The sequence below is a fragment of the Xiphophorus maculatus genome, chromosome 6 (assembly GCF_002775205.1).
Source record: "Xiphophorus maculatus strain JP 163 A chromosome 6, X_maculatus-5.0-male, whole genome shotgun sequence".
NCBI lineage: Eukaryota > Metazoa > Chordata > Actinopteri > Cyprinodontiformes > Poeciliidae > Xiphophorus > Xiphophorus maculatus.
The window spans coordinates 20,666,407-20,693,232 of record NC_036448.1 but is presented as its reverse complement, the minus strand read 5'-3'; the positions used below and the strand labels follow the sequence as shown (position 1 = coordinate 20,693,232).

General features: G+C 36.4%; 2 protein-coding genes across 4 annotated transcripts in view; both read left to right on the top strand.

Annotated features, from left to right (window-relative positions):
- Positions 1–3,491, top strand: part of LOC102222381 (unconventional myosin-IXb-like) — a 38,768-nt gene extending 35,277 nt beyond the window's left edge. For 2 of the 3 annotated variants that reach the window (XM_023335681.1, XM_023335683.1), the window contains 4 exons: positions 55–178; positions 1,034–1,131; positions 1,222–1,343; positions 2,801–3,491. In XM_023335681.1, coding sequence (XP_023191449.1) covers positions 55–178; positions 1,034–1,131; positions 1,222–1,343; positions 2,801–2,997 — 541 coding nt within the window. In that variant the 3' untranslated portion in view covers positions 2,998–3,491. Of the gene's footprint in view, positions 1–54; positions 179–1,033; positions 1,132–1,221; positions 1,356–2,800 lie in introns of all 3 variants that reach the window. The other variant, XM_023335682.1, reaches the window with a different exon arrangement.
- A 1,410-nt stretch (positions 3,492–4,901) lies between these two features.
- mfsd14a (major facilitator superfamily domain containing 14A) lies at positions 4,902–26,062 on the top strand. Its single transcript, XM_005806278.2, has 12 exons — positions 4,902–5,152; positions 9,587–9,682; positions 14,277–14,339; positions 15,656–15,783; positions 15,903–16,017; positions 16,105–16,323; positions 17,294–17,407; positions 18,782–18,853; positions 18,971–19,083; positions 21,264–21,361; positions 22,567–22,724; positions 24,705–26,062. The coding sequence occupies exons 1-12, from the start codon at positions 5,069–5,071 to the stop codon at positions 24,915–24,917; spliced, it is 1,473 nt and encodes a 490-aa protein (XP_005806335.1). The 5' UTR covers positions 4,902–5,068; the 3' UTR covers positions 24,918–26,062.
- The last annotated feature ends 764 nt before the right edge of the window (positions 26,063–26,826 follow it).

The window sequence follows — 26,826 nt, the reverse complement described above, 5'->3', positions numbered from 1 at the left end:
TGGTTTATTTAATGACTTACAATAAGTGTGTGTAAAACGTAATGTTTCATGCAGGTGTTTGGAGATTCTGATCAACGAGCAGCTAAGGCGCTATAACGAGAAGATGCAAGACATCCAGGAGCTGGAATATGCCGAGGCCCAGGCTGTCCATAAACTCAAACTAAGGAGACAAAACACGGTGAGACCACAGAGGCACAACCAAAAAGGCCTCTGATTGTAATTTGAATTTCCGGAAACAATATCCTGATCTCGTCTGCATCCTTCTGACTACATGCAATCAAAAAATATGCATTCTATCATTAGCATCTCTTTTTCTAAATGATTGTACAAAACTACCACTTGCTGACAAAGACATTGTTCCCATCTTTGTCTAGATCAGTGACAAGCCTTCAGAAATTTTAATTTTAAGGGGGCAGTGTTTTGAAAAATCCACTTTTAAGCTTTACATTATGTTATAATGTTATCTCATTTAAATAGTACGTAGAGTCTTACATGCATGTTTGAGAAATTCTTCGATCTCCATGGCAACCATTCAACTGATCAGAACACCTGGGTGGCCCTAGCTCCGCCTTCGGGTTGCAGCTCCTCCTTGGAGCGTCAGTTTTCAAGCTATCACAGAGAAGCCCTCCACCACCACATCCCCTCCCCTCAGCTCCTTCAGACTAGCAGCAGCAGCAGCAATTAGCAAACACCTGGTTTAACTGTTCATCAGCTGATCTCATTATAAAAACGTTGTTAAAGGAAGAGGAGAATGTTGTGATGACTTCGTGAAGGCAGAGTTTCAGAAAGAGCTTTTAAAAGTGTTTTTAAAAAGACGGAGGCCCAATTTCAAGCCTTTAAATTCCAAAGTAAAATTTTGTTTAAGTCATATTTGCTATATGTAGTTTTGTTTTTACATGTTTACTGGATTGCATGGAAAAGACATAATACTGCCCCTTTAATTTAATTGGGAGGAACAATTCGCAATAATGAACATTTCTGTAAATGTGCCAGAATTATCCAAGATGCTATTTTTCATCTGTTGTCCCTGAAGGTTCAACCCGCAGCTGAGCAGAAGGTTCCACATCCACTTCAGTCTGATGAGTCCGACAGAACCATCATTGAAAGAATCAGATCAATCAAGCAAGAAAAGTAATACACTGTAATTTTTTTATTCCTTAAATTGCTGAAATGAAAAAAATTGAAGCAACATTGTGTGGTTGTCTTGTCTTTTCCTTGCAGGTTGGACTTAGCGATCAGATTACCTGAACTGGAGCAGGAACACTCGGACTCTGAAAACGTGGACTCTGCATCATCAGTGAGCTCAGACAGCCTGGACCAGCTGGGCAGGGTTGACTTGGAAGGTCAGTAGAAAGGTAAAGTACATCAACCTTCTTCTGGGTTTGTACAAATACTTTCAAAAGTGTCCATCCCCCTTTTATCTTTTTGGCTTTTTTCATGTTACAACCGCAAATTTAAGGTGATAAAGCAACGTATACATATTTGGAACAAAAGAACAATATAAAAAAATGTTAAAACAACAACTTGAAAAGCGTGGCATACATTTGTGTTCTGTCTCCTGACCCTTTATTCTGATGGCCCTTTACATGTCCAAAATTCCTTGATGAGATTTAAATGTATTCAGATTAAATTATCTGAATGTATCATTTATACGAGCAAAGAATTAATTACATTCTCCAGGATTTATTCAGAGTAAAATCACTAACTCGTGTAGGTATAAAATTTCTCTGAAAAAGAAAAATTCAGAAGAAGTTGGTACTTCCAGAAATGCCAGAAATTGTACACAAGTAAAGCTCTATTCATGTGGGGTTAATTTTACCACATGCTATTTGTAATAATTGCAGAGATTTTCTGTGTCGTTAATCCTGTGCAAATCGGTCATGTCAGTAATTTGAAAAGTAAAAATTTCCCTGCAAATTATCCATCCATCCATCCAAACATCCAAACTCCTGTGATAAAACTAATCCCAAGCGAACAGGCATCTCTGTGATTTGGACAGAAATGAGTGGGATCCAAAGTATGATTAGAATTTTTTCGTTTTCCTGATCCTTTTTTATTTGCTTTTGGCTAAAAATGGAGGCCGCATAGAAAACCTTTTGGGTCTCAAGCCAGTAAAACCCTATCGATCTGTAACTTACAGCATCAAAATCTCAGTCTTCAGTTATCCTGTGCGAAATATCATTATTTTACAATATTAAGTTGAAGTAGAAAGTATCTTTGTGGTTAAATCAAACTCCTGGAAGTTTGTTTTAATGACTCGATTAAATGTAACCAGTTACTACTCACCTCGGCACGTGGTCACATTTTTTCCATTTCCATCATAGATAACATAGCAAACTATTAACTGTGATGAACACATCCACCTTCAGGCTGAAAGAAAATGTTCCAAGAAAAGAGTGGAAAATTTTTGTTTCTTAAAAAGGAAGTCATACTCGCACTGACCAAACACAGGCGTTAAACTCATTCTCCGGTTCCTTTCTTTACAACTAATTCTAACCAATACCCTCTGAAGGTATTAGATTTTGTTTTTGCTCAGTGGCGTGTTGAAATATCCGGTGTATCATCACGCTGCGTCATTAAGCTACACAGGATGTGAAAGAAGAAAGTGGTTAGAGTTTTAGAGTTTTAGTATACCGACTTCACACCCTCTGTATCCCAACGGATTTGATGAATTGGTTGGAACAAAAACGACTTCTTGTTTACTGTTTATATAAATAACTAAAGTCACACCAGAACAGGAAGTTTCTCATTACTACACATGTGAAAAATGTTTTCACTGAAGCTGCATCTCTGTTACCAGGAAAGGTGACGAAGCTGTCAAGAGCGCCGAGACCGAAATGCCCAGCTAAACCTGCAGACGTGGCGCAGACGGTCAGGAGTCGCACTGCTCAAGACTCTCTCTCCCCAGACGACAATCAGCAGCAGCTCACCAGCAAGACCTTTAATGGGAGCTTTGATGACCTGGACATCCCTTATATCGATGACGTTGAAGATTGAAGCTGACACTAATTCCACACGTTCTGATAATCTGAACACCTGAAAGCACTTTGTTTGACAGACTCCATTTGTCATTGCTGCTGAGAAAGACATGCTGACCCGCTCTATCGTGGTTCTTATGAGACATGCTCAGAACTATTTCTGATCTTTATATGGAGATTCTGCTAATTCCATCACTTTACAGAACATTTTGTAAAGGAGCTGAGGGATTTGGACCAGTTCTGTGGAACAAATTGTTGAATAGGGTTGGCGCTGTTGAATCTGAACTTCCCTTTTCTTTTCTCTTTTCTGGTGGTTGTTTTGTTTGTAGTTAAAAATATAATGTAGTAGCTATTCTGTAGATGTGCTAACATTGTACTCATATTCTGACACTGTGATCAAGGATCTCACTGTATTTCTCTTTCTTTTTTCTTTACTTTTTTAGTACTTTTTTTAGTAGTTTGACATTAATTATTCTGAGACTTTTTTAGAAATAAATTCTGTCTTTACTTGAACTGTGCTTTTTGCCATGGCAAAGCAAGTAATCCATTTTTCTCTTTTTTTCGTTAAATGTGTGTACATTTTGAAAAGAACTGGTGTTGTCCATTTGGTTGCCATATTACCAGCTGAAACAAATAAATAGCTTATTTGTTAGGAGGAACCAAAACTGCCCAAACTAAATGTATAGGAATACATATATGTCTTAAAATGAAGCTAAGAAACAATGAGAAACTAAATGAATAAAATGTAATAAGATTGAAAATAAAATCATAATTATCATAATCATAATTATATTATATAGTAATGATATAATAACTCACACATTTATTAGCCAAGAAGGAAATATAAATTTCAATTTTGCCACACAGCAATTGCTGACTTTGAAACTTGTAAATATTTTTGTGCATGGATTCACAGCAAAAATTTAAGACATTTGTATTTATGTATTTTTTAAAAATACATAAATAATTATCTTGTACAAAATGTTTGGTATACATTATAATGAAATTCCTGTCAAGCTTATGTAGTGCTATATGTGGTGAATCTCAGTAAATTATAATATTTTTGAAAAAAACATTCAGTATTTCAATTTAAAAATAAAACTACATACATAATTAATTCATTACACACAGAACTGTATTTGAAGTATTTATTTTTGTTAGTTTATTTATTATTGCTTTCAGGTAATACAAACCCAAAATTCATATCACTTAAGATCAATTAAAAACAGTCATAATTGTTATGACCTACACAATCATGGTGAATATTGCTGACCTGACAATGTCCAGCAGACAGTGACTGACAACTTCCACAAGGATATTAATGAATGGAAAGTTAAGTGGAAGAAAAACGTGGTGGAAAATGTTGCATCCTTTAAAGGATTGAAAAGCAAATCCTATTCAAGAGTTTGTGGGACCCATGTACTGTGGTTAGTCAGTGCTTCTTTTCAACTGATTGTAGTTTTTGCATTTTATTTGGAAATGGAGGTACCAGAGTCTGGAGGAAATGCTCTATTTGGCTGTGTCATGCATGTTTAAGTTTCACTTTTCAATTAAATAAAGAAATTAAGCTTTTAGGTGAATATATGTTATAGACATGACATACATTAATATCTATGTGTTCATAGGCACGAATGTATGTCGAACCATGTTGCATGTTATCTCTTTTGACAGTGAATGTTTGATTACTTCTTGGAAATGACGAAACATCTTGTTTGCCTTCTTTAGAAACACAGGGAATCACCAAATATGGCATTTCCTCTTTGTTACCCGCGGTGTGATTCCCACGAATCAACATGGAGGGCCGCAGCATCAACTTTTTCTAAGCCAATCAGATGCAAAGTTGTATCGCCTTTCTGGTCGCTAGCCAATAACGCGGTAGTATTTCGCAGCGAGGGGTGGGGCTAAAATAATGGTACAGGAAGACGCACCGAAGTGAGGTGGGGATGAGAAATCATCATTTAGTTAGCTCGCTGCTAGCTGCCTATATAGTTGAAGTGTAATGAGCTTAGTAGCCCAAATTTAGAATATTAGTTTACTTTTGGTTGGGACATCGACGACCATTTTACATCAAGAATGGACATAAGTTAACAATGACGGGGGAGAAAAAGAAGAAGAAGCGGCTGAACCGCAGCATTCTTCTAGCAAAGAAAATTATAATAAAAGATGGAGGAAGTGTGAGTTAAATATTTATTTATCTTCGTTAACTTAGCTTACCATTGAATACAGTAGCTCTCGACTGTTTGTCTAGACCGAAGCCGTGTGTAGCTAGTGTAAACACAGCAGGGCTGAAGTTGTTTATGGCTGTCTGTTGACTATAATGTTAACCGTTAACCGCTGTCTGGCTGTTGGAGGCACCGCTGAGCTAAGTGGCTAACTGTAATACAGCGGCCTGCTAGTGGTTTACACGTCAGCTCAGGTAACGCTAGCAAGCTAATGTCAACAACACCGATGTTTCTTCTTAAATTAGTTATTTCGTCACCTGGAATAGTTGCATTCTTTCCCCTACATATTCATCTTAAACTTACCGAGTTCTTTGTAAAGTGTATGACTTCTCAGTAAGTCAGCAAGCCCAACATTTGCTTCGAGTCTTAAATTCGCCTTAGCTTTTTTATAATGACACTTTGCAATGAAAGTGACATCTGCGTTGTTAAATAAAACGACTGTTTTTGTTGAGCTTTTGTATCAGAATAGGAAAAACTCAAGGTTATACCTGGTTGAAGGAACAACATTTAAATATTGTTTGCTAATGTTTTATACGAGCTGAACAACTCGTAGAACATTCCAGAGTAATGAGCGTTGATTCCACTTGCCATACTAAACATACACTCTCCAGTAACGTAATGTTGTCTTTAGTGTATGCAATGATTAGAAATTAGAGATGCACCAATCAAAGATGGGTTTTTTTAGCTGATTTTTATAATGCTCTTACCTGCTGGTACCAATTCTCGAGCAACAAAATACATTTTTACTTTCTAGAAAACATAAAAAATAAACTGTATTAAGAATGAAGTGTTTATATCAAAATGAAATGAGGATTTCTCAAAAACAGCAAAGAGTCACAGGGCTTTCTCTCTGCATCATTGACAATCTTCCACGTTATAAGATGTATAACATCTGGAACTAAAATCTAATTAAAAGTATTATGGAAAGGCTTGATCCATTCATTTACTCTAATCACATGGGATCCTTAAAAAACCTTTCTGTTTTGGAGTAATAATTAATTATTTCCACTAGGATCAGAGGTCAAATCACACTGGGTTTGAGAGAGAGATGCACAGCTCTGCAACTCCACAAAATTTATTACTATTTTAAAACAAAGACAGCACAATTAGAGCTACAATGTCACACTTTATTTGGTAGAACTGCAGTTGTTGCAGTTAGCAGTAATATTTGTAAAGATCATTCTCTTTTATTTATTTTCCCTACAGAGTTAGTAGATACTTAAATTGTGAGCTTTTCAAAAGGCTGAAAACATTTCCTAATCCAGCGTGATCCATGACAGACTCAACTGGACTCAAAGAAAAATAATAGAGAAACATTTTTGGCCTGTATTAAGCTTCTTATTATCACCTGACCTCAGACTCAAAGGGTTGCTTCCTGAGTGAACAGAGAAATGTCTCTATGGAAAATAGTTTCCTTTAAAATCGCTTTTTACCCCTTTTTTTCTTATAACTTCATTGTTGAATGAGTTCTAATCAAAATGGCTAAACTTGAGTCGTCTTCTTAAGCAACAACTTTCATGATGTTGTAATCACTGATTATGAAAAAATTCTTTTTATTTTTAGTTTCCGAGAGGCCAGTCACAGTAACAGCCCATCAAAACGACTAAATCTCTAGTACACATATCTGATAATACTTGGCTTTCAGATATAACAACAAATTTAAAAAAAATTCTTACTTTTTTCACTTGTTTTAGTTGTGCATACCACTTAGAGAAGCTATTCTGCCTTAAATGTTTGAATTTTGTAATAATTAATCTTTTCACCCTCTGAATTAAATTTTTAAACGCCTCAGTGATGAATATAGTTTGGTCCTCCTTTCTCAATTACATCTTCCACAACAAAATGTTACTTGGCAGCACTCGTGTGTGGTGCGTTCAACAACTGGAAAAAGTCAAACTTTTTAGTTTTTGAAGCAACTCGCCAACCAATTTCAATTTAAGTATTAATCCTTGACCTGTTCTTTCTGCTCAGTCTGCAAGTGTCTCAGTAGTTTACTTAAAGAGCAACATGCCACTATATCACAAAATTATTACCAAATGTAATCAGTTTCTGTTCTTCCCTAGTAGTAATTTCATTAATAATTTCTCTCTTGGTTGTGTTGTTAAGATTAGTAGTTGAGAATCATCTGAAATCAATAAAAACTCAAAAATAAATCACAAAAGCATTGTTTTTGCCATATTTAAATCAGGTCAATATTCACCTGCAAAAAACAGATGTTTTGAAGTAAGTTAATGCAGAATATTCTACATGTTTACCTTTCTGCTCTTAATGGAGTTACACAACTAAAACAAATTGATATTTGCTGGTGGATTATTTGGATTTTCTGCTTGGGTTGAGTTTGCAGTCAACTGTATAACAAACATGCTGCTTATAGCTCCTGACTTTAGTTTTGAAAACAGAAGATGGGTGGAGCTCCTTCGATCTTCACATCACAACCAGTTGAGTGTTTTGTAACTGTAAATATTTAAATGCAGCTGAATTTGTGCTTCTTGAAATTATGTTTGTGATGTTTCATTCAGCTGACCAGCAGTGTGCAGGAAAGGAATTCTATGCTCCAAACACACAAAAGAAAACTCCGTTTTCAGTTTCTCATAAGAAACCATTTTAAACGGTAGCTTTTCAAACTTATTCCTGTAATTGTCCCATGTGTGACTTATTGGCGGTGTTTGTATACTTGATGTTTTTGGTCACAGTTCTGTGTTAAAACTGCAGATGAAAAGTTTGCGATCCACTCGTTTGATGGAGTAAATGAATTATGTTCTATCCGAGGCTTTTGGAAAAGTGTGAGCAATGTGGGATTAGTTATAAATGGAGTGATGCATCACTGTTATGCAATCAGTTAAAAGTCAAACCTACTGAAAATCTATACGAAGGGAGAGTTGCAAACATGGACTAAAAAGGAAACCACAAACATTTAATTTCCGTCAGTTCAGTTCTGGTCATCTGCTTTACTCCATTTCCGACATACGTAGCTCTTCTACTACAGTTGTTGTTGTTGTTGTTGCTCCAGATCTGATCTGACCACTCAGACATCATGATTTCACCTCCAACAGCCAGATTTTCTGCCATCTCCTCATCCAACCACTGCAAATTGTGCATTGAGAGCTCACTAGTCAATAGCATTGAGTGATATCTTAATGTATTGCTTGGCGTCAGTTTCATTTAGGGGAAGTTGCGCCGTGTGTGAATCAGTTAAAGCTTGTTCCTCATTTTCTGCAAGTCGAGTCATCTTAATGACCTGAAATAAAAGGCGTTATCAAGGGGAAGATGTTCACCCCAAGCAGGAGTCTGCACTGCTTTTACACGATTGGAAATAAATATGGAAACAAAACCGATTAACTCAGTAATAGCATCTAATGGTTTGCTGCACAGCATCTGTTCTCTGGCTCCTGCTTCACTTTGTCACTTCAAAAATTCACTTTGGAGTGATGGGACTTTCCCATAAGGGAGTTGGTTTTATTAGAGATAATAAGGATGTCTATTCATGTTTCTCTGATTACAGAGGTATCTGTTTTTTAGAATGACCTACAAATGTGCCTCTAGAGAGCATTGCACTACTTTGACTCCACAGCTTTAAAAAGCTGTAACAGCTTTTTTTGTTTTCTTTTTTTAATTCATCATTCTTGATTAAGAGAACTTTTGTGGTTTCAAGTTTGTCATGCCTACTTAGTTTGTAGTGTATGCAGAAAAATCAGATCAAACCCATTTTACGCTGGTCCTCTTGCACCCAATTGAAAGAAGATGAGTAAAATTTTAAAAAATAAGTAAAATGTGTTAGTATACCATAAATATTTCTGTCGCAACAATGAATTAGAACAACAAAATTTCCATTTGCATGATTTATTGTTTTTCTCTTTCTACCAAAAACTGGATGACAAAAACCTTCATTTTGGTGTTTTGGTCTCAACCAGCCCCTGTTTTTAAAGGACAATTGTATTAACAGAGACTTCATGATTCATTTAATTTGTTGTTTCAGTTTATTTATTTTGGATTTTTAAAATGTCTTTCAGTGTTAAATGTTCAGTAGAATTTAATGTTTATTAATCTTTGAGCCTTAGCATTATATTACTTAAAAATGGTCTCAAACAACAACATTATTATCTATCGCAGTGACTTCTGGGACAATTTATCGCCCAGTGAAATTTGTTATCTTGACAAAATAACAACCTTAAAACACTTGAGATCACAATCTAGACTTAACATGTTTATCCAAATATTCCTAGTTAGCATGCACAGCCTTCACAGGTTCTCATGTGATCGTATAGTTTTATAATTCGACAGATTCTGACATTACTTTTATGTTTCCATCATCAGACACTTTGATGCTGTGAGATTGATGTTACTTGTCAGCTAACCGCCTCTGTGTGTTTCTCTGTCTCCCTTTAGCCTCAGGGAATCGGTGAGCCCAGCGTCTACCATGCTGTGGTCGTCATTTTCCTGGAGTTTTTCGCATGGGGTCTTCTCACCACCCCGATGCTCACGGTAAGCCACACACAGCTGTTATGTAAACTAGCATAGCAGTGTGTTGTATTTGTACTATTTATTTATTTTAAACAGGTTTCTAAAAACAAAGAAAACAAAACGTGTAACCAAGAACAACATAATTAGATTATCACTACTTTTCTGATTTAAAGAAGTGAACATATTTAATCTCACCGCTCATATCGCTTATCGACTCAATAATTACCAGGAATGTGTAATAAAGAAACATGTTATGACATTCATACGCCTGTTTAATTTACTGTGTAAAGACCCTACAAATAAATTATACTGCAAAAAAACAAATTCTTAACCCTTTCATGTATACTGGTGAGTGCAGTGGACAGCTTTCTAAAAGCCATTTTCTGTCTCTATGCTCACTGACCACTGAAGTGGACATTCGTGCATCATACAATACACTAACAACTACTGGCCAGCCACTGCAAGCACAAGAAAATATTTATTGAATTCAGTAAGGCAGGCAGACAAAAAGCATTCCGACCAACTCTGGAATATCCAGTCCCTCCTCCTACTGTAGAAACTCTTGCAGGGGAAAAAAAATATTGTGACATCGCATAACCCTTAAAGACTAATACTACTGATGTATTTTCTAAATAACTTTGTATTTGGAAAAAAATCCTAGAATTTTTATCTTTTTTTTACTAAATTTGTTTTCCCACCTTTTTTATCCCTTTAAAAAAACTTTGGAAAAATCCTGACATAAAGGATCAAAATTCATGCATGAAAGAGTTAAACCTTTGTCTCATTATAGCTGTAAGTTTTTGTATTTTATTGTGATTTTATGTGATAAGCTGACACAGTAACATGACTATGAAGTGGGCTGCATAAATTTCAGTTTTTATTTTTACAAACACAGCATGCCATTTTTATGTATCTAGTCCCCTTTATTCTGATGAGCCAAAAACAACTAGTTTAACTAGTTGCCTTCAGACGAACTTTATTTAACCACAAAACTGAGTGAACCAGTGTGATGATTGGGCAGCTGTTGTATGACGTTTGTTAGACCTGAGTGAAAAAACAGCATCGTGAAGCCAAAGGAAATAACCGAATACAGAAAAGATGAAGATGTGGAAATTTAAATCAGGGAAAGGTTTTTAAAACGATATACTTCAAACACCTCACAGAGATTTGACCCAAATTGGAATTTCACAGCAGTCTGAACGCCCCAATTCTGATCATTTCACTTTCAAAAAATCAGATCTGTGCCACTTCCATATGTGGAACTAATTCAGATACTTAAGATGTTTTCAAAGCGTTTGTAGTCTGAATTGTCATGTTGCATTTCATCCGACGTCTACGTCCTAATTCTGCACCAGAAGAAGTCAGACGTGGTAAATCAGGACATAAACAACGGATGAAAACTATGATTCTGAAATCATGGCAGAACTTTCTGTCAGTGAAATTCTTCACACCTCAATCCAGAACCTGCTGGCTCTGACTACACATCCAAACATCCTTCCCTACAAAAATTGCAGTCAGCGTTCCTCAAAAGGTCATCGGTATTAATTGCTCTTTCGTTTTTACTAGCTTCCTTCCTCTTATGATTTTTTTTGACAATAATATCTGCTCCCATTGCTGAATAAACGTTAAAATTGATCCATAAACTGCTCTATATACGATTTATTTTCATAAACCGTGTGACATCAAAATTCTTCTTGTGCGCATTGGGGTTGTTTTCACACAGAAGTCTCATTGTGGTCCGGTTTAATTAGTAGTATGAACAATCACTCAAAACCAGACCTCAGTCCAGTTAAGAATCTGTGGAAGACCTGGAAATGGAAGTACACAATTTTCATTTGTGAAAATTTCTTAACATGATAAAAATTTTGATTTGTTGTTGTTTTTATTGTTTATACATTTCCATTTACGATGTTAAAAAGCAAAACAAAAAGCTGATGTGTGCAGGGTTTCCCCCAGAAAACTTGCAAAGCCCAGTTGTTGGGCGCTAAGGCAGTCATTCATCCAGCATCCTGTCGTGTTTTTAAGTTAAAAAATGTTTAAAGTTGACAGGAAATTTGAAAATATCACTTGATAATTATGTGCTATTGGACGATTAATACCTGACACCAATTATGAAGTCTTAAAAATTGCTAACATTTCTGGGTTTCCCCCAGTGAATTATAAGCCTGGCGGGCCACCAGGCTTTACTTGTGCCCCTACCAGGCTTAGCACTGATTATTTATTGAAGTTTTTGTTTAAATGTTTGCATTTTTTAAGACTTTACAGTTGGTGTTCAGATATTAATCCTTCAGTCTTTCAATAACACAACTTTTTTTAATTCAAAAACACAATGGGCCTCTTCATGAATGACTGCTGAGGGCCCAAAGAAACCAATTTAAAACGGGAACATTTTTCAAGAGCAGTATTTTACACTTGCCTAAAAAAGATGTAATAAACAGTTTTTCATCATAATTTTTATTATTACAATAAGTACCACAAAATATCATGATAAAATTCAAAGTCTATGTCACTCAGCCCTCATTCAGACACTTTCCTGAGACATTTTACAAACCGAACTGGGCAAACATTTCCATCTTTAAGTGTGCAAAGCTGGCAGAGACATCCCCCAATAGGCTTATTTCTAGCAAAGGTTTTACTACTCAATGGGACTTAATAGAAATCCATTAAACACTAGTTTGTGTTAAATACCAACCAGCTGATCAGAATCCTATGTGATTTCTTTTCAGCAGATGCTGAACAGAGAACTATGGATGTGGCATCAGTTTTATTGTCAGTCCTAATTCTTTGTTGAAAAGGCTTATCAGGGGGTCGCTGGCTCGTATTGCCAGCCCATATCACAGACTCTGTTTGGCTCAAAGCACTGTGCCAGCAGCTGTGATGTAGCGTTTGCTGCAGAGGTTTCCTAAGTTACACAAAACAGAAGAATGACTCTCTATCATCCGGCACAGACTGTTCCTTTAAAGCTGTTTTATAAATGACTTGCCATAGGCTGTGCTTTATTTCCCATCAGCTACTCAGCGTTTAAGTTATAAGTTTTTCACTGTAGCTTTGCATATTTCAGGTCAACTTTGCAGATTTTATTACCTCTGGTTCCCAGCCGCATATTTTTTCCTTTAATCACGAGTTTTTGCCAGGAACCTGTGTTTCAAAATATGCGTAAACATCTGTTTGCCACACGTTTGCCAGACAGGGTTATGCAATGGTCTCTCGTTTGAAGGAGGTGTTTGTTTGTGCAACTGTTCACCGTTAATTATTTGGGGTTCGTTGCCCCGCTACGAAAAGCTGATTTGCATTTTTGGCTAATCAGAGGCCGTCTGAAGATGAGAGGGACTGATTCATTAGTCTTCTCTAAACATGTCAAGTTTGACTGTACTTAACTCCAAGGAAGAAAAGACTTTTCCTTCACAGACAGTAACAATAACCAGACTCTCAGCTTCAAACTAAACATGTTCCAGTCTAAGCTAACGCGCAATGTTCCCACTCAGGTGTCACTGACATGAGCAAGACTTTGAACTTTAACAATTTGAACCCGACTTACTCAAACGTAACCCTTTTAGAATGCTTTTTATAGATGCACCAGTCAGATTTGTGACCAATTTCTTGTAAAGTAAACTCTATTTCTTTTTAACAACAATAATTAACAGTCAAAAAATGTATTTCGTTGCTGTAAATGTAACATTTTTCAAGGATTTTCTGAAATTAGCACAGAGTTGTACTCTACGTCAGTGTCCTGCATGTTTTAGATATTTCCCTCCTTCAGAAAAAGCCGGTTGATCAGCTGTGAACAGAACAGGCTGTGCTGGTGATTTGCAATCACCTGAATCAGGTGTGTTAAAGCAGGAAAACATCTAAAACATGCAGGGCAGCGCACTTTGAGGACCAGGGTTGAAAGCTGCTCTACGTCATTGAAAGTGTTTAAATTCAGAAAAATACTTTTGGTCGTAGGACAGGTTATTTAAGTAAAACAAACCTAAAAGTCACAATAAATCAATTAATTGCATGATAAATTAAAAGAAATGCATACATTTTCATTTGCTTCATTTATCATTTTTCTCTTTTTACCAAAAACTGAATGATAAAATCTTCAGTCTGGTGCTTTGCTCTCCACTATCCCTTTTTTTTAAAAGACAATTTTGATTTCATAATTAACTTTTATTTGTTGTTGCTGTTGTTTTCTTTATTTATTTTGGACCTTTCAAATGTCTTCCATTTCCAGTGTTTAAATGTTCACTGGAATTTTTATTGATCCTTGACGATGTATTATTGCATTATTACAATTATATAGCTTGAAAATTGTCTCAAAACAACAATATTATCGTTTACCACAATAAGTTCTGGGGCAATTTATCATCCAGCAAAATTTAAAAAGCCAAACATTTTTGTGTTTGACTTGAAACAAGTTTGCAGCATAAATGTCAGATGGAGATACATCTTGTAACTGTGTTCAATAACCTGAACTTGCTTCAGTTTTATTGAGAAATTATTGTTTTGTGTACTTTTGTGTAGTTGGTTTTTCTTTACATTTACAAATTGTTTCTGTTATTTTCTTCTGTGAGGTCGGGTAAATTACAGAAACAAAGCCGCTTCATCTGGGTTGCTGTGTTTGTTTTTCCAGGTATTACATCAGACATTCCCCCAACACACATTCCTGATGAATGGACTTATTCACGGTGTGAAGGTAATTATTATACAGATCGGTATGGTTCTGTTTTCCCTCATGCTTTATCTTCACTGACATAACTGCAATTTAGTCGTCACTTTTGCATAAATTGATGCAATAAATGACTTCCCATTTCCGTTCATCCTTTGTGGACATGATAGATGGTTGGATTAAAAAAAAAAATCTATATTACACCATGATAACCCATTTATGTGCAACATTAACTACAAAGACTCACATAGCTCGAGCTTTACTGCATGTCGTCGACTTTCTCTCGCTCTCTTCTCATTTCCTGTCTGATTCCTGTGAATTAACGCTCCAAAATCTAAAAAGTCTGTTTATTTAACAATCAAAATACGAATGAACAAATAACTGTCAGAAAATAGTTTTGCAAAGCTTGCTAAGCCCAGGGTTTGCGTGTTAGGGCAGTCATTCATCCAGTGGCCCGCAGTGTTTTTGAGTTAAAAAATGCTTAAAGTTGACAGGAAATTTGAAAATATCACTTGATAATTATGTGTTATTGAAAGAGTGGAAGATATTGTTGGTGTTCTAGATTAAACACCTGAACACCAATTATAAAGTCTTAAAAAATGCAAATAAATCACCAATGCTTAGCCTGGTGGGGGCACAAGTAGAGCCTGGTGGCCCGCCAGGCTTATAATACTTTGGGGGAAACCCTAGTTTTGGTTTTTCTTTTAGTTAAAATAAAAGTTTAAGTTTTTGGGCCTCCAGAAAAACTTTTTTTTGTTTGTTTTTTTCTTAATAGTCTAATGTTTTGCAGATATCGATCTTCACTTTTTCAGAGCACACCTACTGATCTTAGGAGTCTTACTTTAGGACAAATGCAATTATGGGTACACTGATTTATAGGTGCCAGTTTTCTTAATTTTGGGAGATCATGTGAAGCCGATCTTATTTACCTCAGCAAAGGTCTAAAAATAACCACCATCCTTTTTGAGGTTTGACTGATAGACCGGACCACCATGTCATGTCCTTCACGTTTGCAGGTTAACAGTAATCACCCCATTTTTGCCAACTTTGCGACTTTCTTGCTGTATTTTGCAACATTTCAGATGAAAAAAAATTGGTATCGGCCAAAATCTGAATCTCCAGGTTAGGCCCTTTGAAGCTCAATAATCGGCGATTGGCAGAAATCTGCAACCGGTGGACCCCTTAATGCAAACGCGTCTTTTTCCAGTCACATCCTTGAAAGATACTTTTGAAATGCAACTTTTTTCTTTGTCATATCTACAAGTTTGCTGCTGCTTTTACACATTCATTCTTCTTTTGTCTAATCCACTTTCCAAAATCTCTGCGTCCTTGTTCTTTTCCAGGGCCTATTATCATTTCTGAGTGCTCCTCTGATTGGAGCGTTGTCAGACGTTTGGGGGCGCAAGTCCTTCTTGCTGCTAACAGTCTTCTTCACATGTGCTCCCATTCCACTGATGAAGATCAGCCCGTGGTAAGAGCGCAGTTCTGACATCCCAGAGGATAAAAAAATCACAACAGCAAAGGTCAAAATGTTTTCTTTACTGACTGATTTATTGGATCTGACTTGTGCGTCGGTTCTTCTGTTTTTAGGTGGTATTTTGCAGTCATCTCCATGTCTGGCGTCTTCGCCGTCACCTTCTCTGTGATCTTTGCTTATGTGGCAGACATTACGCAAGAGCATGAGAGGAGCACAGCGTATGGCTTGGTGAGAAAACGGTGTTGGAGATAAAAACTGATACCTCTGACCCTCTTGTTTTTCTTTTGATCACCTTTTTTCTCCTGGTCCTTCCAGGTGTCTGCTACCTTTGCAGCCAGCCTGGTTACCAGTCCAGCCATCGGAGCCTATCTGTCGGTGGCCTACGGTGACACGTTGGTGGTAATCTTGGCCACCGCCATCGCCCTGCTAGACATCTGCTTCATCCTGGTGGCCGTCCCGGAGTCGCTGCCGGAGAAAATGAGGCCGGCGTCATGGGGAGCACCAATCTCCTGGGAACAGGCAGATCCCTTTGCTGTGAGTACAACACTATTAAAAGTCGACTTACAGAGATGTAAGGGAGTTTCACACCTGATAGTCTGGTAGGCTCGGTTTGGGAGCCAAAATTGCAACGTTTGTTACATTTTCAGTTTCTGCAGTTCGCTTTCACACTGTGTCAAATAAACTACATTTTTTTGAAAAACCTGAACTACTGAAGGAAAAGACAAAAAACGTCTGAAGAAGACAGAAGCGCAACTTCATTCTCCATAAAATATAAACAAAAATGGAGGATGGATATTTTAGTGGTTGTTGGATTTCTCTTATGTTTATGGTAAAAGACCATGAACCATTTCTATTCGTAGCGCTAGACTTGCACCTAGACTGCATTCTGCACCTTGTTGTAGCGCAGAATGCCCTGTGCTATAGTTTGCTTTCTGCTAGTGAAGCGATCTCTGGTCCACTTGCATCTGCATTCAAACTGTGTCAGAGTTCACTTCAACTGAACCGAGTTTTCGGTTTTTAGGGGGACCAGAGTTCGCTTTTGTGGTCAGTATCATCATGGATTGGGCATTCACACTTCGCCAAATGAACTAAACTTTCTAGACAAGCAAAAGTTTCTGGGTGTTCCTGAAAAATGTGGAATTAGCTGTTATTTTTTTTAGATTTGTCCATGTATGGCTAAAAATTAAATGCAGCTTTAAAAAAAAAAGTTATATTTTCCTAATAGCAAAAGTCTAATAAACCTTATTAATATCATGGATTTATGTTTAAACAACATTTATCTTTGAATTCTTCTTGATGTTAACATTTGACCCATCAGCATTTCAAATTCTAACTTGTTTAAAAATACAAAAATAGAGATTTCCCTACATGTTTTTTTTTTTAGACATCAGGCTGAACTAGTCCTGTGGGAATTAAAATTAGAGTCTGAAAACGTGCAGCGATTGGAAGGTAGGAATATGTAGCGTACTTTGTGTTGAACTGTTGTTGTTTTTCTCTGGCTCAGTCTCTGCGTAAAGTGGGCCAGGACTCCACGTTGCTGCTCATCTGTATCACAGTGTTCCTCTCCTTCCTCCCCGAAGCTGGGCAGTACTCCAGCTTCTTCCTCTATCTCAGACAGGTAACATTTTTTCATTTCCTTCCAGAACTTTCCTTGGTATTATGAAACATAAAAGCAGTCAGATTATTTACAGTAAGTCCACATTCAGCTGTATGTTATGCTTTTAGCCTGGGGCTTTTTGTTGCAAATCCTGTCACGTCCTTTAAGTGAATGTTTGAGGCTCATAGTTGTTCCTCCTACAGTTCATGCTGAATGTCGATAAAACTGACGTTTGAAGTCTCAGACAAATTAATCGGTGGGTTCTGGGAAATGTTTTACAATGAAGCAGGATTAAAAATGCTTGAATTTCAATAAGGTGTTTTCAAGATTTTTGTATAAAGTCCTTGAAAGTGCTTGATATTCAAACTGCACAGTTTTGTAATAAAGTTCAATCTAACATTTGATTAAAAGGCTAAATTTAAAGTTGAAATCAGACATTTTCATATACCTGATTTAAAAAAAAAAAAGAAACGTGCAGATTTTTTTTCTTGTTGTCTGAAGTTAAATCAGATTAAACTTTTCTGTAAACCAAAACTCCTCAAGTGGCAGAGTTTTAGATTCAGGTACAGATTTATTAAAGGAATGCAATTTTATTGCATTTTAGGCATGAACATGTTTATCTTATTTAGAAAAGGAATTAAATTGTTTATTTGCTTCTTTTATATTACTTCTAATATTGTATAAAAAGGCTTAGGTGGTTCAATGAAAATCTGTTGAATGTGTAATTTATCAATAACTAACTTGATGATTAGATGCAGCACTACAATTAATCTGGATTTACCACAGTTTAGTTTAATTCTCTCATTGATCATTTTGGATCTTTGCGGAAAGAGAACCCACAGATATAAGCTGACTTGTCTAAAATTTAATAAAATCCAATTTTATTGTTAAAATATCACCGTTAATAGATTTCCCGCTTTCACTGCTGCTGGCGCCAGTGGACAGCTTTACGCTCCACAGGCTGTGATCGTTTTTTTTAAGCAACGTTTTTAAATAATGGTTGATAAACAGATTCAGAGTAAACCTGTTGGGCAAGGTAGACTTGCACCTGCAACTCTTCTGTCCTCCAGTAGGGGGAAAAAAAGCACTTGAAGTGGAGCATTAGGCTACAATTGCTCTGGTAATGTCTTTGTCCTTCTTTTTTCATTGTCACAGTTTACAAACTCCTCACATTACCTTCCCTGCTCCTCTTAATTGTCTGAAAGGCTTCAAAGTCCACAAAGAGAATCTCCTTCTAAAAAAGGAAGTGGGACATGCAACTTGTTGACAAAATATCACATGCCAGCCTCTTTTGTTTTTGTGTCTTGGTTGTGAAATTCATAAAGGTGTTAGTGTTGATGCATGCCTGTCGCAGAGTCGTGTGCTAACCTGTTATGAATGCGTTCCTTCCCTCAGGTCATACGCTTCTCCTCGGAGATGGTGGCGGCCTTTATCGCTGTTTTAGGGATCCTTTCCATATTGGCTCAGGTATAAAATAATAAGCTGATGTCACATTTCTGCTTTTGCAGTGTGTAAAACACTTCAAAATGTTGGTTATAGAGCTCAACACAGCATGTTTATTTTTCTTTTATTTACTCAACTCAGACGGTGGTGTTGGGGATCCTGATGCGTTCTATAGGAAATAAAAACACAATCCTACTCGGCCTCGGCTTCCAGATCCTCCAGCTGGCCTGGTATGGCTTTGGCTCTCAGCCCTGGTCAGTGAATCTTACACTTTTAAACATCTCATACATTTTTATTCAGTTCAGAACAAGTCAAGAGATTAACAAAGTGGAGTTGGGTTAGAGATGCCGTCATAAATCAAACCATTACAACCAAAAGAAAGCAGTTTTTCTCAAAGGGAAATCTTAATGATTAGCTGTTGTAAGAGCAGAGATGAAATCCTCTTAAAATGTTCAAGTTTAAACAGTTTGAATTGCTGTGCTGTCTCCTCCCACCGACACGTAGACATGCAGCTGCTGGTTTTACGCTGGGGAAAAAAGCATTCCTGTTTACACAGCATTCCAGTGGTGAAACACACCACTGATGTCAGCTGTGTGCATGTATCTGTACAGTACATCTGTTTTCTGATCTCATTTGTTTAGGAGATGCACTGCAAATATCCACTGGTGCATCTTTAGAAATAAAATATAATTGAATAGCTTGTTTATTTCAGTAGTTCAGGTAGAAAAGTGGAACTTATGCACTTATTTGGCCTATTTAAAGCATTTATTTCTGTTTAATATTGAGCATCTTGGTTTAGAGCTACTGAATCCTTAAAATTATTATTTTTTTATAAATATTGCTGCTATTTGTACACCTTTTTCTACCACAGTTTTTCCTTCCAGTCAACTTTCCATTAATATTATTGGATAAAACAGCTCCTTTAACGGAGAGGCTTATTCTCTTTACACAGGGAACGTCTGCTGGACAGAAGTCAGTTTTCCCCTTAATTATTTAGTCCAATAGCATTATTCGTTTGTTTATTAATTCTTCATTTTCTGAGGAAATGAATTTAGGTATTTAATTCACTGTAATTATCAAAATAATTCCTTAAAATGTATCAATCTGTATGTATTAGTCTGTATGTAAGCATTTTTCTAAATGGATTTACTGAAACACATTCTAATTTATTGAAATATGCTGTAAATAGGAACAAATGTTATGTATTTTATTATTATTGTAAGACGATGCGCATTTAGATATTTAGAGATTAATTGCATTCTGCTTTACCTTTTAAGAGGTGCAGTATGCTTGCATTTTTAATAAAAAACTGTTGAATATTACACAAGTTATCTCAGTCATTTTAAAGCTTTTACTGCTTTTTTTTATTATTCTAATTGTCTTTACCCCAATCCACCACTAGAGGGAAGTATATTCCAGTAAAATATCACTTTAAGTCCTTTAATATGCCAAATAGTGTTAAAACCTGAATGCTTTTATGTCTGTAAAACATGTAGGAGGCAATTTTAAAAAGAATTTCTTATTTAATGGAGCATTAAAAATTGTTACTTTATAAACTGTTTTTGTTTGTTGTTTTTTTCCAAGTCGGCCGAGTCTTATTGCTTTAGACCTGACTAAAATAAAAATGCATAGATTCTGAAACTACATATTCTCAATATAAGTCTCCCTGGACGCAGTAAATACACCAGAAGTCACAGAAAATGTTAAGGTGGAGTTGAATAAGATCAGATTCGTCCATGTTCAAAGGACGAAAACTAATAAGGCATTTCAGAACTTATCAGCAGAGTCAGGTAGTTCTAGTTACATTTACTCCATTACATTTACCTTGAATCATTTTTTTGAAAAAAATTATTTTTAGGAGTATTTTTAATTCACTGTACTTATTACTTGGAGTATTGCGACTCTTGAGTCAAATTTTTGGATTCTCTACCAACTGAAAAACAAACATGTTTTAACCAAAAATTCACCAGACAGAAACACACACACCTGCAGTTTTTGTTAGTTTCTTTTTATTAAAAGAAACTGATTTGGAAAAGTTTCTCTGTTGCCTGACTTTATTTGTTCTTATTTATATTAATTATTGTCATTTTGGTCCTTAAAATAACAACATTTCCACTTAACTTTGTATCTGATTATGTAAATTTAAAAGATTGATAATCCTGATAATTTGATTTAAAGATTCATCATTTGATCAGATTTTCTACCAAATACTTTTACTTTTACTTGAGTAATTTTGGCTGAAGTAGTGCTACTTGAGTAAAAATTTTTGTGTACTCTGCCTTCCTCTGCTTATCAGGACAGTCTAGTGATGATTTCTTTGGTGTAGTTTTTGTTTTCAGCTTCTTACTCCAGATCCATGTAGTTGATTTGTATTAATTTGGTGGACATGAAATAAGAAAGTTTTTTTCCTTCCTCTCTTCAACACCGACTGCAGGATGATGTGGGCAGCTGGCGCCGTGGCGGCCATGTCCAGCATCACCTTCCCTGCCATCAGCGCTATCGTGTCCCGTAATGCAGATCCGGACCAGCAAGGTGAGCTTCACTTTCTGTTTTCATATTTTCTAAGATCTAAATGTCACTGATGTCAAGATATTTCTATTGAACATCCTCTTTTTAGTGCTTTTTAGCATTAAACTTGGTGTTGAACACAATAATGACATTTAGTTAGCTAGAATAAGATAGTTTTACATTAAGTGTAATTGGTAATCAACATAAATAAAACAAACCATAAGTTTAGTTTTACTATTTTTTATATAAGTAGCCTTCAATAATAGTTTCTTAGCCCTTTAAAGTCTTTCTTTAGACACAGAAGTGCTCAGAGGAATGTTTTCTTGTTTTGCTACTGAATACTTTCCTGTGAATTATTCAAATCTTTCCTGATGTCTCCCTGCTGTCAGGGGACAGACACGTTCGGGTTACATCCTGCCCTCTCTGTGTTTACAGCAAATAACAGCAGCACTTGTGCTAATTATCACAGTCTGTGCAGTTTCTTCACAGCCTGGAAAAATCTTTCTTTCTTTTTTTTCCTTGTTTTGTTTCTTTCTTTCTTTCAAGACTCAAAAATTGAGTCTGGAGATGTAAAAACGTTTGGATTAAAATTTTGCAAAAACCCTGAGAATATGCGAGCTTTCTTTCTTACTCAGTTGTATTTGTACATATTTTATAAAATGTTTTCTAGAATCTGGTAAAATTCATTTTTTAATTAGTTTTGTTGGAGATACTTGAGACTTTTACTGGCCAAGACCACTTCCAGTTTTCTTTGTGGTCTGCCCAGCCGATTCCAATTGTGGTTTAGTTTCAATTATTGTTTTTTTGTTTTGTTTTGTTTTTAACTTTAGCAAATCCTTTAGTCTTTCATACAAAATATCTGAAATTATTGTTTAAAGATGGAGCATCAATAGGAACAAAACAGCAAATTCCCAATGTATATTCATTTGTATATAAATAAATACTAAAAAGAATGGATTTTAAAGAAAATATCTAAAAGTTAGTAAAATATTATTGCTTAAAAGCTAGAAATTTTTAAATATAAACATATTAACTCTGATCAGATATCATCAAATCACAAATTAGTCAATTTTCTCTCAGTGGTTCATCATGTGATTCATCATTAGTCATTTGAAACACGAGAAAAGCTTTTCATATTCAGGGAGTGAGGAGGGACTCAGTTTGGTGTTCACTTTTGTTTGCTTTTTTGTGTATTTTTTAATTAGATAAAATTTTTGTTATTTGTGTAGGTGTTGTCCAGGGGATGATCACTGGAATCCGCGGGCTTTGTAACGGTTTGGGTCCGGCTCTTTACGGCTTCGTCTTCTACTTGTTCCACGTTGAGCTGACGGACTCGGACGGCTCTGACAAAGGTGCCAAATCCAACATGGCCAACCCCACTGACGAGGTGAGCGGCGACGAATCTCTGAAGACTTTTCAGAGATTAAAGACTTAAATTCCAGAGTACAAACCACTGCCGTTTGCAAGGCTATGAAAAGTCTTGCAAAGGCTTTGCACAATTCAATAATTGTACAAATTTAGCCAAATTTAATGCAGAAGGTATCTTCTTAAATTAGTTTATAGTTGAGTTTTTCACAGACAAAATTAAAATCTTCTCAAAATGTTGGATAAAACACAACACTGCTTTCATTTTCTTTTCCTAGTCAACAGGACCACAAACATCAACAATGTTGCTCAAATACAAAAATATTATTTGGTGATTGATCTATATCTCCTTTTCTGTTGCTGAAAATGGACAAAAATATATTTATAGACCAAAAGTAGAAAAGGGAAGAAATCTTATGCTATTCTATTATTAAAACAAATGTGACACACTTTTTCATGTTTTGGATTTATTTCTCAACTACTTCCCGACAAGAAAAATCAGACTACTTTGTAAATTTTATTAAAACTAAGTGCAATAAAATACTTTTTGCATTTTAAAGGGTGTTTTTTACCCACAAGTATTTTCAGCTAGACTAATTTTGGTATGTGCGTTTATTCATTGCTTCTATTTTTATTTTATTGCCAGTGATGATGGCTGTTTGTGCTCGTCCTTAAGAAAAAGACGAGCACAAACTCGTGACAAGCAGTCACTCCCACAGTCCTCAGGGCAGCGGGGCAGAGGGCAAGGAGCCGCTGCTGGGGGACAGCAGCGTATAACCTCAGCTAAGTGGGGCACACACGGGATTTGTTTGTCCCGTGATGTTTGGTCCCAGCTGTGGAATCTGGGTGTTTCATCACTGTGACAAAACCACAAGCTCCATGATTCAGGGAAGCAAAACGCCCCATTGAACGAAATCACCCAGATCTTTTGCAAAGCAGTGAATCTAATGTATTACATGTTTAAGAAATAAAAATCATTTTCAGCTCCTTGATTGTAGGAAAATCTTGGTTTGAAAAGTGGAATTTGAATGATTGGCTAGTTGTAAAAACACTCTGCTTGGAAAAGTTAGATTTGACTAAATGTTAAGGTTTATTTTTACATATGCAATTTAAATTTTTAATTTTACTGGTTTTTTTAAAAAAACATTTCAATTAATCACATGATAAATTAAAGTAAGTGCTATGTTTCATTTGCATACTTGTTTGTGTAGTTTAAGTGATGCTGCCCTTTAATATGAATAAAAAGCCATTTTGAAAAATGTTGCAAACATTTCACACACAGTGTAACACAGTTTGCACTTTTATCTTTTACAAAAATAAAAGTAAAACTGAAATTTTGCCAGTTTTCTGTGTCTGAGCCCAATGATTTGTATGTTTTGTTGGAACTTCAATACTTATTTTATTTATTGTTTTAGGTATTTATTGTTTAGTTTTGATACTTAAGCTAAATATCCAAACAGTGTTAAATTTTCTTTGAAATGTACATACAGTGATCTTTGAGAGGATGTACTGGTACCATTATCAGGGTTTCCCCCAGAAAACTTTCTAAGCCCGGTGGTTGGGCACGACAGCAGTCATTCATTCCGCCACGTTTTTGAGGTAGAAAAATCTTTAAAGTTCACAGGAAATTTCAAAATATCACCTGATAGTTATGCGTTATTGGAAAGCTGGAAGATGAATACCTAAACACCAACTATAAAGTCTTAAAAAAGGCAATAATAAAAAAAAACTAAAATAAACAAACAATGCTAAGCCTGGTGGAGGCACAAGTAAAGCATGGTGGCCCGCCAGGCTTATAATCCACTGTGGGAAAACCTGATTATGTCTTCATTGTGAGAATAGTTAAAATGACAATATTATCTTTTATCGTAATAAATTTGGGGACAATTTATCATCCCGCAAAATATGTCATGATATCAAACCTGCAGAAACTTTGATTTTCATAAGAGTGGGAACTTTTGTCTTTTTTAAATTAATAAGTCGTTTGTTCCTCTCTCGTCAGAGTGCCATCATCCCCGGTCCTCCCTTCCTCTTCGGCGCCTGCTCAGTGCTGCTGTCACTGCTGGTGGCGCTGTTCATCCCGGAGCACACGGGGCCCGGCATGCGGCCCGGCTCCTACAAGAAGCACAGCAACGGGGCGCAGAGTCACTCCCACAGTCCTCAGGGCAGCGGGGCGGAGGGCAAGGAGCCGCTGCTGGAGGACAGCAGCGTATAACCTCAGCTAAGTGGGGCACACACCCCATTTAAAACAGAAAAAGGAAAAAAAAGACCCTCAACATACGGACAGACGCACACGTTTAACCACAAGGACACGCATCAGAGTGCCGTGGAGAGGAGTTTGTCCACAGCACAAGAGTGGGTGCTCCACCAGGCCGTTCTTCGTCTAAAGGCAGGTTTATGAGGACTTTCTGGAGGAAGCGTTTAGTATTTTTATTTTGTTTTTTTGGGTGTGAGTTAGAGAGACGCTGCTCAGCTGGACTCCATTTTCTCTGCAGGTGTGGCACATAGAACCCAATCAAGTGCGAGAGGGGGTGTTTATTTAAAATGTCGCTACGTACCTGTGTGAGTCTTGATATTGGTTTTTGTCCAGCTGGAGTGTAACAAACACTCGAGCTCTCGTACTGAAAAGCTAACTTGTGTCCCAACGCTCATCGTCGTTTTCAGAACTGTAAGAGGAGCGTTGAGGAAACGCTGCCTAACCTCAGCTAGGATGGTCGACCCGTTCAGATGATGAAGGCTTCAGCGTCAGGACCACAGATTTATCCAGATATTAGACTTCTTACGGAGAGAAGTGCAGGAAAGAGACCACTTCGTTAGCTGAAGTCCTTTCTCAGTGTTTACTTGCAGTTCTCTAGATTCATAGAACAGTTTGGGTTGTATATTTTTCTCTGTTCAAACTGAAGTCCAGTTGTGCTTCAAGTTTTTAATTCAAGAAACAAACGTTGCCTTGAAGTGGCTTACCATTTAAATAATAATAATAAAAAAAATAGACATAACCTGTATGAAGACCAAGGTCTGAGTAGGCTCTGTAATCTTACTCTGTCGCTCCCATCGGAGCTGTTAGACACTTTTTATTCCTCCGCATTCGTACCCTTGCTGTTTATCTCGGTTCTTGACGTGTATCAGCATCAGGGCTAAGGCTTACAGAACCACGTTTTTTTTATTTGTTTTTTAATTTCTAGAGCTTCAGGACCACGTAGAGCTATCTATTAGCAGATCAGTGGTCAACGCTGGCTGTTAACACAAAGTTTCTGGAAATATCATTAATACATTCATGAGAATATCACACTGCAAAAACACAAAATCTTACCGAGTGTTTTTGTTTAGTTTCTAGCGCAAACATCTTAGTACATTTGAAATAAAACCAAACTAACTTACAAGTAACTAATCAGCTTGTTTGAAGTCAATAATTTTGTAATATTGATTTTAAAAAGTACTAACTCCACTAGCTGATTATTTCACTCATAACATTGGAAAAATGTCTTGTTAGTGAAATAATCGGCTAGTTGAGCTTGTACCTTTCATCAATATTAAAGATTATTCACTCAAAACAAGCTCCTGTATCTTGCTGATAAGTTACTTGTAAGTTAGTATTTTTAAGTACTAAGATGTTTGCGCTAGAAACTAGACAAAAATACTTGGTTAGATTTTATGTTTTTTGCAGTGCAGCAATCCTGCAGCATTAAGTCTCTTCACTTTGTGGTGTGGTGTGTTGATTTCTGCAGTTTTGCTAAAAACTGAAAGTTTCATTTGTTCCCTCATGTTTAACCGGCCGACTGAAAACACAGCGCGTTTCTCCAACCTGCATCGCCTCGTTAAGCTCTCTGGTTGCTCTTATTTACAGAGTTCCTGAAGAATAGAGTTTGACTTCAGTTAGAAAGTAGAGGATGGAAAAAATATTTTTCAACTTTTCAATATTAATTTTTTTCTCTTTCCTTCCTTTCTTCCGCCTTTGAGTTCCTTGTTTCTACCTTGTCTCTCTATCCTTTCTCCATTACTTTCTTTTCTTTCTCTATGCACCTTTATTTTTTCTTCTTTTGTCCTTCCTACCTTTTATTCTTCCTTACACTTTTCTTTCTTTTTTTTTGCTGGTTTCTTATTTAAAGTTGCCCACCTGTAGAATT

Excerpts from the sequence above, each read along its gene's own strand:
- mfsd14a (XM_005806278.2), top strand. The coding sequence starts at position 5,069 with ATGACGGGGGAGAAAAAGAAGAAGAAGCGGCTGAACCGCAGCATTCTT. Across the intron at positions 16,324-17,293 it reads AACAGGCAGATCCCTTTGCT|TCTCTGCGTAAAGTGGGCCA; the intron begins GTGAGTACAACA and ends TCTCTGGCTCAG. Across the intron at positions 22,725-24,704 it reads TGGCCAACCCCACTGACGAG|AGTGCCATCATCCCCGGTCC; the intron begins GTGAGCGGCGAC and ends CTCTCTCGTCAG.